This window comes from Biomphalaria glabrata, chromosome 6 (genome assembly GCF_947242115.1).
Source record: "Biomphalaria glabrata chromosome 6, xgBioGlab47.1, whole genome shotgun sequence".
Classification (NCBI taxonomy): domain Eukaryota; kingdom Metazoa; phylum Mollusca; class Gastropoda; family Planorbidae; genus Biomphalaria; species Biomphalaria glabrata.
In genome coordinates, this window is record NC_074716.1 from 36,290,789 (window position 1) to 36,310,659 (window position 19,871).

At 40.1% G+C, this 19,871-nt stretch overlaps 1 protein-coding gene across 1 annotated transcript in view; it reads left to right on the plus strand.

Annotated features, from left to right (window-relative positions):
• LOC106059857 (suppressor of lurcher protein 1-like) overlaps positions 1–19,871 on the plus strand; it is a 266,518-nt gene that overhangs the window by 205,286 nt on the left and 41,361 nt on the right. The window contains exon 12 of the mRNA XM_056031426.1: positions 19,379–19,571. Coding sequence (XP_055887401.1) covers positions 19,379–19,571 — 193 coding nt within the window. The remainder of the gene's footprint in view (positions 1–19,378; positions 19,572–19,871) is intronic.

Below are 19,871 nucleotides of genomic sequence, written 5' to 3' on the forward strand. Positions count from 1 at the left end.
CGCAACTGGTTTGTCTTCTTGCATTAAACATGCTCCCAACCCTTTAGAAGAAGCGTCACACTGAATAGTAACTGGATTTCAGGGTTAAACAATTGCAGAACTGGAGCTTCACTAAGTGTTTTCTTTATTGGTTGGAAAGCATTTTCTTGCTCTGCATCGTCCCGAGACATGACGTTAAACTGCGCTCCTCTTTCCTTAGCACTTTTGGAGCTCAAAAGTGCCCTACTTCTTTTCTATCATTGTGTCTGCCTCCTCTTTTCCTAAGTCTGTCTTCATTGATCATCACACTGTCTCCTTAACTTTAAATTCTCACTACGTCCTAGACCAGTCCGTTTGTTGTGGACTGCGACGGGTAAGGGGGGATAATGAGATCCTGGTGTTTGAGTGGTGGCTATCTGAGGATAAACCACAACATCACAATACTTTGGCTCCAAGTTCCCCTAGACCTGAGACCCAGATGGCCCGCTCTGGGTCAACCGGCTGGTCATGCCGAGCTACCAGCTACCTATGCTGGAGGGCGGTGGCTGGAGGGTCAATCAGGGAGCTGCTGTATCGGACACATGTCCGATGTAGCAGCTGACTGAGTATAGCACCTGTGTAGCCCTGGCGGGCTCATTCTGGACTTCCGAATGGCCCGTCCCCTTGTTGGACTCAATGGCGGGTGGGGAGCACAGGTGCCGAATTAACAAGAATATACATGGACAAAAAAAACCCAACAAACTACTTGCCCCAGATTTAAGTCTGGGCAAGAAACGCCGCATTGAGGCAAAAAAGGAGGCCACAAAAAGCTGTACTACCTGGCCATCATTTTTGGTGGTCAGGTGCACAGAGAAGGGGAAAAGTCTGACAAAGCTGAGCCCTTTCCTTATCTATAAGGGACTCAAGTCAGTAGTTGAGAGCCCAAGAGTGTGTCTAAGCTACACAAATCAATGGAACTTCTTGTAGAAGTAGATGGCAAGACACACTCTGATGGGCTTTTAAGATGCAGAAGACTCTGTGATCTCCAAGTGGAAGTCATGCCACACAAGAGTCTGAACACCAGCAGAGGTGTAATCAGCTCTAGGGACCTACTGGAATGTTCCGAGAAGGAAATAGTGGAGGGCATTGAAGGAGTCACCCATGCCCGGCGCATTACCAGGCGCAGGGATGGTGAGGAATTCAAAACCGCCACTATTATCCTCACATTCGGAACTAGGACACCGCCAGAGTATGTGAAGGCAGGATACCTACGAGTTTCAGTGAGGCCCTATATACCTAACCCCATGAGGTGCTTCAAGTGCCAGGGTTATGGACACGGCGCGGCAGTCTGCAAGAGGAACACTGTGTGTGCCAGATGTGCTGGAGAGGGTCATGAGGACAAGGGCTGCGCAGCCCAGTTCAAGTGCCCAAACTGTCAAGCTGGCCACTCATCCTACTCCAAGGACTTACCTGTGTGGAAACAGGAGGTTGCCGTGCAGGAGTACAAGGCAAGAAATGGATGTACCTTCAGCCAGGCGAAATCGGCTGTACTGGCCCTACCCAAGGGCCAATTCGGCTTGACAAAGACCTACGCCCAGGCTGTTGCTAAGATAGGAAGATCCATAGCCACACAGACGGACACATTGACCCCACCACCCCCTCCTCCTCCTCCAACTCAGAAGAAAAAACCGCCAAAGAACACACCTCTGAAGAAACAAGAAAGCCCTGTTGTCATGCTAAAGAACAGGTTCTCTGTGCTCGCTGATGAGAGCATGGAGACTGAGCAGCATGTCAAAACCAATACTCCGGGAGAACCCGGAGACATCATTTCTGACACAGGTTCTCCTCGGGGAACCCAGCCAGACACCCCAACCTCTACCGAATTAGAGGTTGACCAACTCCCTAAGGGGAGAAATCAAAGCGGAGAGGATGCCCGAGGCGAGAGAGGAGGAAATGACCTCCGCTCTAACCAGAGGGATCTCCACTCTCCAGAGAGAAAGACTTCCCCCAAAAGGGGGTTGTCCTCCTCTCCATCCAAACCCAAGAATAAAAATACCAAGGTCACTGGAATAAAGGGAAACCCCTCCGGGGGCCTCCCAAGGCCAAATAGCTCCAAGTAGGTCATCTAGAATAAGCCATGGATTCCAGAATTGTACAGTGGAATTGTAGAGGCCTCAAGGCCAATTACGAGGAAATGCAGCTACTGATGGACTCTGAGACTCCTGTAGCTGTCTGCTTACAGGAAACATTTCTGAAAGATTACATCAGCTTCCGAAGTTACCGTGCTTATAGCAAGAATGTTGAGGATGCAGAGAGAGCATCAAGTGGAGTCTGTATCCTTGTGAAGGATAGCATCCCCCATGAGAGGGTAGAACTACAGACCACACTACAGGCCGTAGCAGCTAGGATAACCCTTCACAAGGTTATCACTTGCTGCAGCCTGTATCTACCACCAGGCGCTCCATTAAACCGAACAGACATGGAGGACCTATTGAAACAACTCCCCCGGCCTTATTTAATCCTTGGGGATTTCAATGCCCATACCACCATGTGGGGATCCAACAATACCGACACAAGAGGTCGTATGCTGGAGGATATCTTCCTCCAACATGATTTATGCATACTTAATGATGCATCACCGACCTACTTGCACCCAGGAAGTGGATCACTCACATGCATTGACCTCACCGTATGCGTCCCCGGACTTCTGGACGATTTTAAATGGTCAGTTAGCACTGATCTACGGGGAAGTGATCACTTCCCAATCATCATTACTAACAATCCCCCTTCATTGGGACGACCTCAGCGGTGGAAACTGAATAAGGCCGATTGGGAACAATTCCAAAAAAGATGCTCCGAGGATATCACAGAAAATATCCTCCATGAACAGAACCCAGCTGATACCTTTGCTAGCAAGCTACTAAGTATAGCCAGGAAAGTTGTACCCCTAACCTCTGCAAACCCAAAACGGCCTAGCAAACCATGGTTTGATACAGCTTGCAAAAGTGCTATTGGTGATAGGAAAAAACGACTGGCTGCATTTATAAAGAATCCTTCCCAGGAAAACCTAAAGCTATTCAGGATAGCTAGAGCAAAGGCTAGACAAACCATACGGTCAGCCAAAAGGAATTCCTGGAGATGTTTTGTCGGCAGTCTGGATGCCAAAACTTCTGCTAGAGCGGTTTGGAAGGAAGTAAGGCGAATCAAAGGGAAAGAATCAAATGCAATAGGGCATTTGAAAAACCAAGGACGAACTGTCACGTCCCCCAGAGAAATAGCTGACTGCCTTGCATCCTCAATAGCAGAAAAATCATCCACTGCACACTACACGCCAGAGTTCCAAAAAGTCAAAACCAGGGAGGAAAGACACCCCATTGATTTCAGGTCAGAGAACAATGAAGACTACAACAAACCGTTCTCGCTTGAGGAACTGAGGGAATCGCTGGACAAGTCACATGACACAGCACCTGGAGAAGACGAAATCCATTACTAGTTCCTTAAGCACCTTCCCGAACCCTCATTGGCAGTCCTGCTAGGGGTCTATAACTGTGTGTGGCAAACAGGCGCTTTCCCAAACAGCTGGAGGAAAGCCACAGTTATACCGATACCTAAACCGGGAAGAGACTGCTCTGACCCAGCTAACTATCGACCAATAGCACTAACAAGCTGCATCTGCAAAACCATGGAAAGAATGATTAACAGTAGGCTGGTCTGGTACCTGGAAAGGAATAAAGTGATCTCCAACTACCAGTGCGGATTCCGGCAGGGGCGGACAACTGACCACCTGGTAAGGCTGGAAGCTTATATTAGAAATGCATTACTCAGAAGAGAACATCTAGTAGCTGTATTCTTCGATATAGAAAAGGCCTATGACACAACCTGGAAACATGGCATTCTACGTGACCTGGCGCTTATGGGGCTTAAGGGACACCTCCCCCGTTTTGTGGAGGAATTCCTGAAAGATCGAAAATTTCAGGTTCGAGTGGGCAACTCCGCTTCTGACACTCATGACCAGGAAATGGGTGTACCCCAGGGCAGCATTCTGTCAGTCACCCTGTTCAACATTAAAATAAATAGCATCATAAATGCGCTGTCCCCTGGCATAGAGTGCTCTTTGTATGTTGATGACTTTGTCATTCTCACTTATAGGAAAAACATGAACACCTTAGAAAGAAAATTACAGTTATGTTTAAACAAAATTCAGGGTTGGGCAAACTATAATGGTTTCAAATTCTCAGACTCCAAAACAGTTAGTATGCATTTTGTAATCTAAGGGGACTCCACCCAGACCCTGAACTATTTATACACAAAAAGAAGATCCCTGTCGTGAAAACTACAAAATTTTTAGGCCTCACCTTAGATTCCAAATTAAATTTTCTCCCCCACATTAAGGAATTTAAGAAGAAATGCCAAAAGTCATTAAACATACTAAGAGTACTCAGCCATACGGACTGGGGAGCTGACAGAGATACCTTGCTGCTGCTCTATCGGAGTCTAATTCGATCCAAGCTAGACTACGGATCCATAATATATGGAGCAGCAAGGAAGTCGTACCTAAAAATACTGGAACCAATACAAAATGCTGCCCTGCGTCTCTGTCTCGGCACGTTTCGTACATCACTTATCCCAAGTCTCCATGTGGAGGCTGGAGAACTTCCCATGGAGATAAGAATGAAAAAGCTTGCAATGCAGTAATATAGTCAAGCTAAAATCCAACCCCACGAACCCTGCTTTTGAATCCATATTTAACCCCACAGAGGTAGAATTATACAATCGAAGGCCTAACGTCATACAGCCGTTGGGCCTTCGAATGAGAGAATCCATCCAAAATTTAACCCCCCCACCATTGACCAAATCTCTAAAATAGAAACCCCTCAGAACCCTCCTTGGCTAATGAATGAACCCAAATTAAATTTATCCCTCCTTAATTTCAAAAAAGAAAATACAGATCCAATAATACTACAAGTCCACTTTAGGGAACTGCAGGAGAGCTACGGAGATTGTGGCACCATCTACACAGACGGATCAAAAATGGAGGGAAAGGTCGCGTGTGCCTGCTCATTTCGGAACAAAACAATCTTTCGTAGACTCCCCGATGGCTGCTCCATTTTTACGGCGAATTTCACGCAATATTGCTTGCACTTATGGCCGTAAAAGCATCAGAAAGGAGGAAATTTATAATCTGCTCCGACTCCAAATCTGCATTGCAAGCTTTGGGGCGGATGAAGACTGACATCCCATTGGTACATAAGAGCCTGAAGCTGTTGGACCAAATAACAGCCGACCGTAGGGATGTCACCTTCATCTGGGTCCCCTCCCATGTTGGCATTGAGGGAAACGAAGCCGCAGACAGAGAAGCAAAGAGAGCCCTAAATCATGCGGTGCCAGGAACCCAAATTCCCTACTCGGACCTTAGACAAAGTATTGCCTCTGCCACCTATCGAGAGTGGAAGAACCGATGGGAGGTTGAGACTCACAGTAAACTCAGGCAGATTGTGGCGGATGTCAGGTGGCGGCCCACATCTAAGGGTGGTAGCACGACCATGTCTAGACTTAGGATTGGCCACACCTACATCACGCACTCTTTTGTACTGAAGAGAGAGGAGCCCCCACTTTGTGAGTACTGTGACTCTCGCCTCACCGTGGAACATGTCCTCGTTGATTGCCCCAGATACGAAGATCTGATTTATGAATTTGTGAACATGCACTATTTACATTAGATTTTTACCAAATATTTAAATTTTTACTACCTTTACTATTTTAACTGTGAATAGACCTTGATTTTAATGATATGACTGTATAGAATCTGGCCCTTTTTGTTTAGAGAGAGAGGGACTGCAGGCACGACATGGCCTAAATTGTGCCTCAAATCAAATCAAAAATCAATCACGACCATGTCCAGACTTAGGATTGGCCACACCTACATCACGCACTCTTTTGTACTGAAGAGAGAGGAGCCCCCACTTTGTGAGTACTGTGACTCTCGCCTCACCGTGGAACATATCCTCGTTGATTGCCCCAGATACCAGGATGTCAGGGCGAAATATTTTAGAGCCACTAATATTAATACACTATTTGATAATGTCGACCCTGGGAAGGTACTGGGCTTTATCCGGGAAGTGGGGCTATCTACGAAGATCTGATTTATGAATGTGTGAACATGCACTATTTACATTAGATTTTTACCAAATATTTAAATTTTTACTACCTTTACTATTTTAACTGTGAATAGACCTTGATTTTAATGATATGACTGTATAGAATCTGGCCCTTGTTGTTTAGAGAGAGAGTAGTCCTTAAGTGACTGCAGGCACGACATGGCCTAAATTGTGCCGATGTGCCTCAAATCAAAAATCAAATCAAATCAAATTCTTTGCTTTCGCATAAAACATAAACAACAAACAATGACGTAATATCTTCTAATATTAGCACAATAATTCTATTTATTATAGAATAGGCTACTATAATCAAAGAATTGTCAAAATTACTTTGTCTTAAAGAAATAATGAAAATTATGTCTATTTATTTAAAGTTATTTTTAGTTAGTTAATAATATCTACAATATAAAGCAGAAAGTAAGGCATATGTATATATGAACGCCTAAAGATGTATATATGTCCCGAATAGAAACAGAATCCGTTAGGCCGATCTTGATAAAACTTGGCATTGACGCTCCTTGGCTACTAACTGGAACAGTAACGTATGTAAAGTAGCCCTAAAATAAGCTTAAGACCCTAAAAAAATCTAATTTTAGGAACTACACTTTGCAAATATGGAATTCTTTACTTTGACAAATGAAAATACAAAATATAGTCCATAAATTTGTGTTTCAAAAGCATTTTTACATAAATTCGTTCCTTATATCTGCGAATTTATACATCTTGACGTACTTTATCTCATTCGTCGCACGCTTCTTTCATTGGACAAGACCGAAAGGTTACGCATGCGCAGAACTTTAAATCTCTCGAACTACACCTAATTCAGTCTAAGATGACAGATCATTCATTTCATATTTTAATCAAATTAACCTTCAAATTTGTTTGTCTAAAGCATTTTTACATACATTCGTTCATTACAGCTGCGACTTAGCCCAATAGCTCGATGTCGCGCGCTTCTTACATTAGACACGCATTTGTTTTACTTCTAAAGTTATTATTTTGTTTAATTGTTTCTAATACACTATATCAGTGACGATTATTTTAATGAGCATAAGTTGGTTAAATTAGAACATTCCTAATAAGTTCATGCAATAAGATGATGTTTTGTGTGAGAATGTAAAGAACAATGTTTCATTGTTACTCCTTTCTTTCTTTTGTGTTCATTGTTTTGAAGTTGATCTGCTTTCTGATTGCACTTACCTGAGAGTATGTCAAAACGATTGCAAGCATATTACTAAATAAAGGATTAGTCGATTCTGCACGAAATGCCTGACTGTGAGTATACCTTGGCGTTGCAAATCTATAATGTGCGCCTGCCTTCTTACGCTTGCTACGCTGATAGCCAAAAGTCGATCGTTAAGAAATTCTTGAAGAATAAAAGAAGCCTTCACATCTCACAACTGGTGTCTCTCATAGTTTACATAACAAAGCATCTGTTTATACATAAAAAAAAAAATAAAAAAATTCTGCAACTGTTTTACTCCAAATTCTAGTTCAACAGTATAATGATTGAAGTATCAGACATTGGATTAAATAAAACTTATTCAACTTGTTACAATCAAGCTATGCATAATATATTTCGGAAACAAATAACAGAAACTGGATATTTGATGCTCATTGTTCTTTTTTGTTTGGTATATACATTTGATGTTTCCACAATTGAAATAAATAATATTAATCAAAGTAAGTATCTTATGATCAAGTTAAAATCTTTATGTGACCTATTTTTCTTTCGCCCGACATTCTTTGGGTGAAACATGGGTGGCTGTATTCTCAATAACTAATGTTAGTGGAAGCAATTTTAGCGGTCCCTGTAAGGGGAAAAGTTGCTACCGTTTAGATAGAAAAAAAACAAAAAACAAAAACAAAACAAAAAACAGAAAAGCCATTGAAAATCTGATTTCCTCATATTTTGTAGCTAGATTTAGGTCCAACGGATACCTTTGGTCTTCTAAAAGCCAACTGTTCTGTTTTTTAATTAATTATGCACACCTATTTCTCATAAAAATACTCTACTTTTAAAACAATACGTAGGGGAGGCAGTAATGACAAAGGGCTTAATCAATATCAAGACTAAATCTAGTCGTCAGTGTACATTTTTCGACTAATTAATTTGGAATCTAGATGTACTATAGATGCAAGCTTTCAATCTCTAATTTATATTTATTTTTAAAGCCATCACTGGGTAACAACAATATTAGTAAATTAATACAAAACAGTATAAGGACCATTCACAGATAAATTAATAAACTTGTGAGTAGAATACGAGTGCAGAGGAGTTTACATCTTGCTAAGGACCCAAAACTCGTTAGCTTTAGTATCAAAATAAAATATTACAGTGCTAATTTCGGAGTACATCAAGACCAAATATATTTCAATTGTCTATTGAAGTTCATTTCTAAGATTACTATCAGTATACACCGGCTACGCTCGTTGATTTGTTCTCATGGCCAGAACCTCCCCACCTTTTTTTTTCTTCTTGAAACTTCAGTAGGGCCACATTTAACGAGCCCCCAACGCACTTTAGTCCGTGAATGATTGTAGCTGTTGAAATGAAATTTAACGTCCCGCGCTCTTTCCTTCTCTCCCTCTTTTTTTTTTCTTTCTGGAAGCCACATTTTTGTTAGGTTTTTTACCCTGCGCATCTTTATTTCTAGACATTTGACTCTATTTACAAAGACCCGCTTTATAACGTCCCTCCAGACCCACATACACACATTGCTTTGAACCGATGAATTTAAGTAGGGCCTATCCTTTTTAATTATCTGCTTCCCCCAGCCCTCAATCCCAAAGCAGAAAAGTTAGTACAATCATACAATGTCTTTTCTTCGGCTTCTCATCTAATATTATATTACTAAGGGTCCTGATTCTTGTACTGACTGACATGTCACACATTCTCCCACTTGTCGTGGACAAAAACTAAGAAAATTTAACCAGTTAGTACTTTCGGTGTGCCTATAACAATTAAACAGCTTTCACGATTGAAACCGCAGCGGTTAAATTTACCGAAAACGACTTAGAGCCGACTTATCAAAAAGTACAAGTTTAAACGTTTTTAGCAATATTTAAATTTTTTTGTGTGCGTACATTTCGTCGTAGCGCGAAACTTGCTTTTGGAGACACTATAAAATATTGTTATGATCCGACATTTACGCTGCGCAGGGTACGTATCCCGTCTGGTGGACGAGCGTATGCCTAAAGCAGTCTTTTTTTTTTTTTTTGGTGAGCTAAAACATGGTCGACGTAACAGAGGTGCCCCTACATTTATCTTGTAATGCTATTAGTATTTTTTAAAATTTAGACAGCATTTAAAAGGAAGCGGAAATGACGTGAGGTAGAAGGAACCTGTGTACGAAATTTCATGCAAATCCGTACGACAGTTTAAGAGATTTCTTGATCAATAAGTCTGTCATTGAGTGCTAACTTACAAATATAATTTAGACTAATAGCACACACCGACTACGTCCTTTGACTTGTTCCCAGGCTTTATATTGTTTATTATGGCCGGAACACTTCCTTTTCTTTTTTTTTAATAAACGGGTCATATGTTAACGATCAACCTTACATACTTTTAGCCAGTGAATTATTATCTACCACAATGAAACTTTACGGCCCGTCTCTCTTTCCTTCTCTCTCTATCACTCTCTGACTCTATCTTCGCTCTCTGGAATATTCATTTTGTTTTGTTTTTTAACCTTCGCATCGTAATTTCTTCGACATAAACTTTTGACTTGATTTGGAAAGACCCGCTTCATAATGCGCCCCCAACACATACAGGCACTCATATTTTGGGCCCGTTAATACTAGTTGCACTTTCACTTATTTGCTGCCCCCCAATCCGATCAAAATTGGACTACGGATCCATAATATATGGAGCAGCAAGGAAGTCTTATCTAAAAATACTGGAACCAATACAAAATGCTGCCCTGCCCCTCTGTCTCGGCGCGTTTCGCACATCACCAATTCCAAGTCTCCATGTAGAGGCTGGAGAACTCCCCATGGACATAGAATGAAAAAGTATGCAATGCCGTACATACTCAAGCTAAAATCCAACCCCTTGAACCCTGCTTTCGACTCCATATTCAATCCCACAAATGCTGAAATATACATTCGAAGGCCCAACGTCATACAGAGTTGGGACTTCGAATGAGAGAATCCATCCAAAATTTAACCCCACACATTGACCAAATTTCTAAAATAGAAACCCCTCAGATTCCTCCTTGGCTAATGAATAAACCCAAGTTAAATTTATCCCTCCTTAATTTCAAAAAGAAAATACAGACCCAAGCATAAAGTCCACTTTAGGGAACTGCAGGAGAGCTACGGAGATTGTGGCACCATCTACACAGACGGATCAAAAATGGAGGGAAAGGTCGCGTGTGCCTGCTCATTTCGGAACAAAACAATCTTTCGTAGACTCCCCGATGGCTGCTCCATTTTTACGGCGAATTTCACGCAATATTGCTTGCACTTATGGCCGTAAAAGCATCAGAAAGGAGGAAATTTATAATCTGCTCCGACTCCAAATCTGCATTGCAAGCTCTGAGGCGGATGAAGACTGATATTCCATTGGTACATGTACCTAAAGCTGTTGGACCAAATAACAGCCGACCATAGGGATGTCACCTTCATCTGGGTCCCCTCCCATGTGGTCATAGAGGGAAACGAAGCCGCAGACAGAGAAGCAAAAAGAGCCTTAAATCAAGCGGTGTCAGGAACCCAAATTACCTGCTCGGACCTGAGACAAAGTATTGCCTCTGCCACCTATTGAGAGTGGCAGGACCGATGGGCGGCTGAGACTCACAACAAACTCAGGCAGATTGTGGCGGATGTCAGGTGCTGAAGAAAGAGGAGCCCCCACTTTGTGAGTATTGTGACTCTCGCCTCACCGTGGAACATACCCTCATTGACTGCCCCAGATACCAGGATGTCAGGGAGAAATATTTTAGATCCACTAACTTAAAAAACACTATTCGACAATGTCGACCATGGGAAGATACTGGGCTTTATCCGGGAAGTGGGGTTGTTTACGAAGATCTGATTTATGAATTTGTGAACATGTACTATTTACATTAGATTTTTACCAAATTATTAAATTTTTACTACCTTTACTATTTTAACTGTGAATAGACCTTGATTTTAATGATTTAACTGTATAGAATTTAGCCCTTGTTATGTAGAGTAGTCCTTAAGGGACTGCAGGCACGACATCACCTAAATTGTGCCGATGTGCCTAAAATCAAAATCAAAATCAAATCGCTTTCCCCCTCTCCCCGACCAAAAACAAAAAGTTAGTCCTACCTACACTCTTTTTTCGGCTTCTCAATTCAATCTATACTATAGTTCGACGTATCCCCTCCCCCAATTTTTTTTTGTCGTTGCTATGTACGTTATTAGACACATTTCTTCATACCATCAGTTTCAGGCCTTGAGAAAAAAATGCATTTTTGGAATGCCCCTCAATTCATATTTCCGTTCCCCTTTCTATATTAATTTTGGTATTTTGTTCTCTAAATACAAAGAAATATTAATTTGGTTTTATGTATTGTAATCGTTTATTTCACCCCATTTTGAAAGTAGCGAAATGACAATAGGTCTAGATTTAACTTTTCAATGCTATTATGATTAGTTTGGTTTTTTTTTTTGACAGTGTTACACAAAGTACCATTCCTTGCTCTCTCTCTCTCTCTCTCTCTCTCTCTCTCTCTCTCTCTCTCTCTCAAAAGAAAAAGAATTGATATATCTTATTAATGCTAGGCTTAGTTTTACTTTTGACCAAGTCTAAAAGGAAACGAAAATAACGTGAGCCGTATTAAAAAGTACCAGGTGACCGAGCCTCGCTCGGATGAATAATTTGTTGAGGAAGGATATTTTTGTAATTACGAAACTGAACGATCGGGTAAACACTATCAATCTGAATAGTTTTTTTTTCGTTCTGTTAGTTCTCAATGTAACTGTACATGGCGATTAGAATAGAAATTCTCTTGAGTCCCCCTGTTTTACATTGCATCTTTTGCATAAAAATATTGGGCTATTATTGGCTTGAAAGAAAGTCTTTGCAGTGTAACTTCTCAAATGGTTACGTTCAGACATTTAATATTGTAATCTGTATATTCATTATGGCTTTAGTACGTGCACCTTGTAACAAAGTAACATTACATACTCTTTCCTAAGAGACTTAAAAACATCACGTTAGTATTCTAAAGAAGCGTTATTGTGGGGCATCTCTGTTACGCCGACCACCTTTTAGCTCACTAAAAAAAAAGATTGCCTTTGGCATATGTTCGTCCCCCATACGGAACAAGTGCCCTGCCCAGCGTGACTAGGACTATAAGAAGTTCATACCATTTCGCAAGAACATCGCTGTTTGTAGTGCGGTCTTGCCACCGTATGTCCATGATGGTGTGCAAATATCTTTGGTGAAGTCGTTCAAGAAGTCTTAGTTGCTTTCTATAAAGTACTCATGTCTCAGATCCACATAGAGGGGTTGATAGAACAACTGCTTGGTAGGCACGGATTTTTGTTGGCAGGCGGAGTGATTTATTTCGCCACACTCTCGCTCGGAGGCGTCCAAAAGCACGACTAACCCTGATCACATATCAATCAACCTCTCTTTAAAGCAATACGTCATTTGATACTATGCTTCCCAGTCAGAGCGGCCGCTTCCTCTTGTGCAATGTGTCTATTGCAAGCAGGCGGCCGATTGTAGGAGCGGCCAAATCATTATTCCAAGGTACTTTTTTTAAATTTTTGGTTTAATAAAAAAAATTACCTAAATATTTGATACAAATTCTAATAATTACATTATCCTTTGAAAACTTTGGGGGGGGGGGAGAGGGGGGGGAAACGATTTTCGTACTATAACAAGTTATTTTGGAAACTTAAAAAAAAAATAGAGCGGCGCGCGAGGGATTCCCGCGTTTTTTTTTTCCATACTTGCCGACTTATTTATGGCCTTGAATTTACGTGGGTTATTAGTAATATTTGTTTCGAGTCGAATACCCGCCCTGTAAGTAGATCTAGTAATTAAGAAGTCAAATTTAAAACATTTTCACTTTCATTTCGGGGGGGGGGGGGGAACCCCAACGCCCCCCATCATGGCTACGCCCATGAAAGAGTGTATCTGACTGCAAACTGGAGATTTTTTTTTTTACTAAGGCCGCGGGATACACTTTAGAGACCTAAAGAAAATCTTATGTGGTCATGTTTTCATTGGATGTGGCAAACTATGTGTATCGCTGCTGGGGGTGCGTAGCCACGTAAAGTTCTGCACTGTCTACGTTTCTGAGGCATAGAGCAATGTAGGGAGGATGACAGCTCCATAGATTTCTAGCTATGTATTTGTGGTGATACCTCGTCTGTTCCAGATGTTTTTAGACAGTCTGCTATACGATGCACTGACTTGGCGATACGCAGGTCGATTTCATTATCGATCTTTCCGTTTCTGGAGAGTGTGTTGCCAAGATAGGTGAATCTGTCCAGTGCGTTTATATCATGCGCATTTATCTTGATTCTTGGATCCAAGTAGGCTTTCCCTGGAGCAGGCAAATATAAGACTTCAGTCTTTTTGTGTTGATGGTAAGGCCAAAGTCTGAGCATGGAACTATACTAAAGGAACAACGACTTCAAGTTTTTTTTATAAAGCCATACAGAAAACAGGTTCTTTGCGCATGTTCTCGCGCATCCTGCAATGCCTGCAAAATAAAATGATGGAGACAAGGATTTTACGCCTCGAACACGCGCGATTTACCCGTGTTGATTAGAAAATGTTTTTTAGCTTTTTATAAACAGGTCGATAAAAACTTTATCCATTTTCAGACAAGCTGTTTTGGTAGATTTAACTTATTAGAGTAAGAGATGATCACAAATGATTTTATTTTTTATCACCCTTCGCGTCAAATTCACTCTAAATAGATGCTTCTGTTTTGAAGTTGCCGTTCGTTTAGTAAAGTTCTTGTTAGGTATTTTCTACTAGATCTGGGTAATTTTTTATGCACTACTTATAAATATAGGCCTACTTATATATATATTAAAAAAAACACGAAATCCATAGATAATGTCATTCCTATCTCTCATTAGTTTAATTCATATTTCATAAGAACAATCTACAGTAATTAATACAAAATATAGGCCTAATGTAAACGAAAGTAATATACGTGCAATCGATAGAAAGGACCCTGTTATTAAAAAGTAAATTTTTATAGATCTAAAATCTATATATAGTTTTAAGAGATTTTTTCTTTAATCTAGATTGTAAAAAAAAATGTAAGCCTATTAGGTCTATTGAAAGTAGACTTATTTGCAGACGTATATTTAGATGCTTTTATATTTTTAGCAATGTTTATAAAAGTCAAGCTCGACTATCTATATCTTTACGATATTAGAAACGGACATTTAATTCTAGACTATATTTAAAAATAATCAAATGAAATCAACATGTATGTCTACCTAATTAATGTACCGATACCCTATCAGATCTAGTATGCTTTTTTGCTGACGATATTTATGAGCCTAGAATTGATCTAATATATTGTTACGAATGTCACTATCCAGGCTCTCTGCAAACTGCACCCATACACCACCAACGTAAAGAACTTGACAACTCAGGGCTCCAGAGTAACGTAACACTTTAATAGTTGAATAAGTAACAGCCAATACTGTACAATTGGCAACACGTACACTGTACAAATATCTCTCCGATAACACCGTACCGCCGTATCAACTCTTGCACTGGCCTCTCCGTTTCGTTCCGGGCTTGCACTGGGTTCAACAGTTCAGGACTGACTTCACACACTAGGCTCGTTGTGTCGGACTCGATCACAGACCAAGATCAAGACGCCGTTCGTCTCAACTGTACTTGATAGTACTCCGCACTAAACCGTCGTAATGCTCCGTACAGAACCACACCGCTGAACCACACTGAACTGTGCTGTAGTCGACCAACTGTAGTGAACCGGGCTCTGAACCCCTGTCGTGAACCTTCTCTCGTGAGCCCTCTGTCGTGAACCTTCTGTCGTGAACCTTCTGGTGTGAACCGTCTGACTGCGACACCTCCGCTCTTTATATAGGGTCCCTACTGGCCTTCTAGAACCGGACAGAACGCCGCTCGACGTTTCTGAGTGGTCAGATGACTACAACTCTCGTGACGCTCCTGAGCTCTGTTTACGACGGCGATCCTTCCCGAACCGTCATGTTGACACTCGTCTCGGCTGACCGTCGTAGCTCGTCACGGTTGACCGCTCGTCTAGCGCTGGCCTGGGGCGATTTGCGTCGGCTGACTACACTCACACCACTACCCCCATCTGTGCCACCACCAGGTTTATAACAATATGATGCTACTTAAAACCATGTTAATAAAGTACTATTAATCTGGGTATATTTAAAACTAGAAAATAGATCTAGGCATTTTCCTTAACATCTACAGTGTTTACAGACAAATAAAATGCCGTAATATAAAGTAATACTAGATCTAGCGCTATATCTTGAAAATAGTATAGATTTCTAGTGAATTATATTGCTTGTCTTTAAGTTTTTCTAATCTAGATCTATTATCAGTTTGATTATTACTACGTTTATATATTACGACAGTGTAGAACAGGCATCTAGATTGATTGTAAACAATGTAGATCAATATTCGATAACGAAAATGCCTAAATCTATATTCAAGTTTTAAATATACCCAGATTGCCAGATTTTATACATTATTATTTACAACTAGCTATTTAACCCGGCTTTTTTTTTTCGGGTTTTGAATAATGTTTTTGTTTTTTTATATTTATGGCTTCAAGATTGGAACATAATCTTTTTTTTTTATTTGTTTGTTGTTTTTTTTTACCGTACTAGACCTAGAAAATACGTTGGCAAGGTGGAGTGGTGCTTATGTACTTTGAAATATAAGTACCAGGTGACCGAGCCTCGCTCGGATGAATAATTTGTTAAGGAAGGTTATATATCCGAAGTCGTTTTGGGAATATTTTTGTTATTACGAAAATGAACGATCGGGTAAAGACTGTTTTTTTTTTTTCGTTCTGTTAGTTCTCAATGTAATTGTAAACGACAATTAGAATAGAAAGTCTCTTAAGTCCCCCAACAGTATAGAAAACCACAGCTCATGTCGTGTAGTTGTAGGCCTACATTGCATCGCTTACGTGCACCTTGTAACAACGTAAAATAGCGCATTTTCTCCTAAGAGACATAAAAACATCACGTTAGTTTGGTGTAATGCACAAATAGTAAGACACATTTCCATATGGACAATAAAGATTATTATTATTAGTAATATTAGTATTCCAAACAAGCGTTATTGTGGGGCATCTCTGTTACACCGACCACCTTTCAGCTCACTAAAAAAAAAGATTGCCTTTTGCATATGTTCGTCCTTCTATGGGATAAGTGCCCTACCCAGCGTGACTGTCGGACTATAAGAAGCTCGTACCAATTTGCAAAAACAACGCTGTTTGTAGTGCGGTCTTGCCACCGTACGTCCATGATGGTGTGCAGATCCACATAGAGGGGCTGAGAAAAACACTGTTTGGTAGACACTGATTTTTGTAGGCAGCGATTTATTTCGCCACTCTCGCTTGGAGGTGTCCAAAAGCACGACTAATCCTGATCACATATCAGCCTCCCTTTAAAGCAATGCGTCATTTGATACTATGGTTCCCAGATATGTGAAGTTGTCTACCACGTTAAGGGATGTCTATGAGCGGTGATCTTTGGGGGTGAGTAGATTTTATTGGGTGACTTCTGGAACATGACTTCCGTTTTACAGAGGTCTATGGTTAAACCAAAAGAAGCGGCAGCGTAATGAAAATTCGTTGACCTCCGGTTGACAATGGTTATGCATGCCATGGGTGTTGCAAAATATGTAGGTCACAGCTGAGGCTGCGTTGCCACTGGAAATACTGCAATCCTCATTAATCTTCGGACTTGAAGACAAGCCTTATATTATTATTTTGCTGGTGAATTATTACCATGTGTTCGTGCTTTGGTGACTACTGTCCCGTACCAAAACAAAGGAAATGGTCATAACACAGCTTCTCTACTCCTTACTTGCTCACAAGTTTGCGTACGCTGCAGCCTCTTGATTTAACTATAAACCTCGGTAAAAAGCTTGGGGTTGGGGCGTGGAGACGGAAGGACAAGGAGAGATCTGAATGGAGGAATGTGTAAAAGCAGGCCATAGCACCACTGGGATGGATGGATGGCAAAAGCCGGTATGAACTTCTTATAGTCCGACAGTCAGGCTGGGCAGGGCACGTATCCCGTAATATTGTTCCGCGTAACAGAGGTGCCCCACGGAAACGTTTCTTTAGAAAACTAATGCAATTTCTTTAGAAAACTAATGCAATGATTTAAGTCTAATAAGAAAAAATGCGCCATTTTACTTTGTCATAAAGTGCATGTTTTACCCTATAATGTAGAGATTTTGCAACACTAAATGTTTCGCACTAAAGCCATAATGAATACACTAATTGCAATATTAAATGTCTGAACGTAACCATTTGAGAAGTTACACTGTAAAGACTTTCTTTCAAGCCAATAATAGGTCAATAGTTTTACGTAAAAGATGTAAAACGACACGACGTGAGCTGTGGTTTTTCTACACTGTTCGGGGACTTAAATTAATTTTTTCAATAATGAAACATTTTCAAACCTATATAACGGTCGATCTCGAATTTTCCCCTTGTGGCCAACGAGTTGAGATTTTTTTTTCTCATTTATATGCATGTACTTTGAATTTTTAAAAAAATCGTTAGAGCCTTTTTGGAAATAAAAATTATATATAAAATATATATACATACAATAATTGCTCGCTTAAGAGTATAGGATTTATGGCGATGCCGTGTCAGGCAAACGAGCTTTATTTTTTAGTAGAAGTACTACTGGAGACGTAGATCTAGAAATATTATGTAGATCTAGATATTTGAACTGATGCCGTGTAAGGCAAACGAGTTTTATGTCATTAGAATTGCTACCGGATATTATAAATTGTATTGAAGAATAATATTCTTTTGTTGTAGTGTCGTGTCAGTCAAAATATTTTTTTCACAGCAGAAGTGTTGTCTGTACTGAAGAAGTGTGTATAGTTGAATGTCATTTAAGGAGTACTGGTCTTATTCACTGCGCCGATTTAGTAAAGAATTAAAATGGTCGATTCAATTCTTTGATCTAGACTTTGGTCTTGAGATCAAGAAAATGAGGTATTTACTGACCTTATGACACTGTAGATTGCTGATTCCAACCTGAAGAACGTTGCTTTGTAAATTGAAGATAAATTGTATTTTAAAAAATCATTATAGGATCTTTAATGATCTTTGATGTCCTTTTTCGGATATTTAATGATCTTTATCAGTCAAATGAAAGGCTGTTTTATATTTGAGTGCTTCATGTGAAGATCTTATGTTTTGATGCAATGATGTCTTAATGTTACTATAAGATTGTGTTCATCAGACAATGCTTTATAATGCGAAATAATTAAATGTAGATTTCTATTTCAAACAATTACTGAACACTCAAATAAGATCTTCATGCCGGAGATTCAAATACAACTATTAATCAAAACATTTAAGATCCTTCAACGATAAATACAAAGCTTTAATTCTGGAACTAGGAATCACTTGAATAAAATACACTCTAAAATACTCACTGTACGATAAAGTTAAACAAGTTAACTATCTTATTTCAAAGCTCATAACTGCAGCTTAATTCAACTAGATTTTTCTACAACTGATTTTTCTTTGTCCTTCCCAAACTTTTGATTCCTTAACCTCTCTCTCTGCATTGGCAAATAAGCCACGCCTTTCACACCGCTAAATCTAAATCTCCGCTCCCTTTTATGATCATAGAATGTTAGTTCTAAGAAAGCATGCTTGCTGCAAGAGCTAGTTGCTATGAAGATGGTTAAAGAGAACTAAAAATAAACCTAGCTTCATTATGCTACGTGACAATACATATATATTTTTTTTCAAAACCCTAACCCGAACGCCTAGTAAACCTTAACCTTTATATTTATATATATATATATTAAGGTTTACTGGGCGTTCGGGTTAGGGTTTTGAAAAAAAAATCGCCACCCTCAAATGTTCTGGATCCGCTAGTGCGTCCACCTTTCAGAAGACTCTCCTTAGTTCAGAGTAGAATCTTAGTAGGACGTTCAATCTGCAGCGCGATATATTATACTTTTTTTCTAGATAAATATCTAATTTTCTACTGATTGAAATAAATGAATGTTTGTACATATCAATATCATTTTTTTTTAGAATTTCAATGCAATGAAAATATGGACAGCAGAACTCACAGAAACGGTACTATCTCAAGCCCGTTTCATCCTGGGCCATACCCCGCTAACATTAAATGCAGATACAGCTTCCATGGAGGTGGAAGAGAGAGGATTCAGATTCGATTTGTACATATGGATCTACATATACCTCGCGAAACCTCATCAGCTGAAGAGTAAGTTTAATTTATTTATTTTTGTTTAATATTAAGCATTAGTATCCTTAACAATGTTAGCGTAGATTTACAATGGTTGTATGGTTGTTTAGCAATGAAATAGTTTATACAAATCATGACACCAAATCATGACATCACTTCCCCCAAAAGGGGGTTGTCCTCCTCTCCATCCAAACCCAAGAATAAAAATACCAAGGTCACTGGAATAAAGGGAAACCCATCCGGGGGCCTCCCAAGGCCAAATAGCTCCAAGTAGGTCATCTAGAACAAGCCATGGATTCCAGAATTGTACAGTGGAAT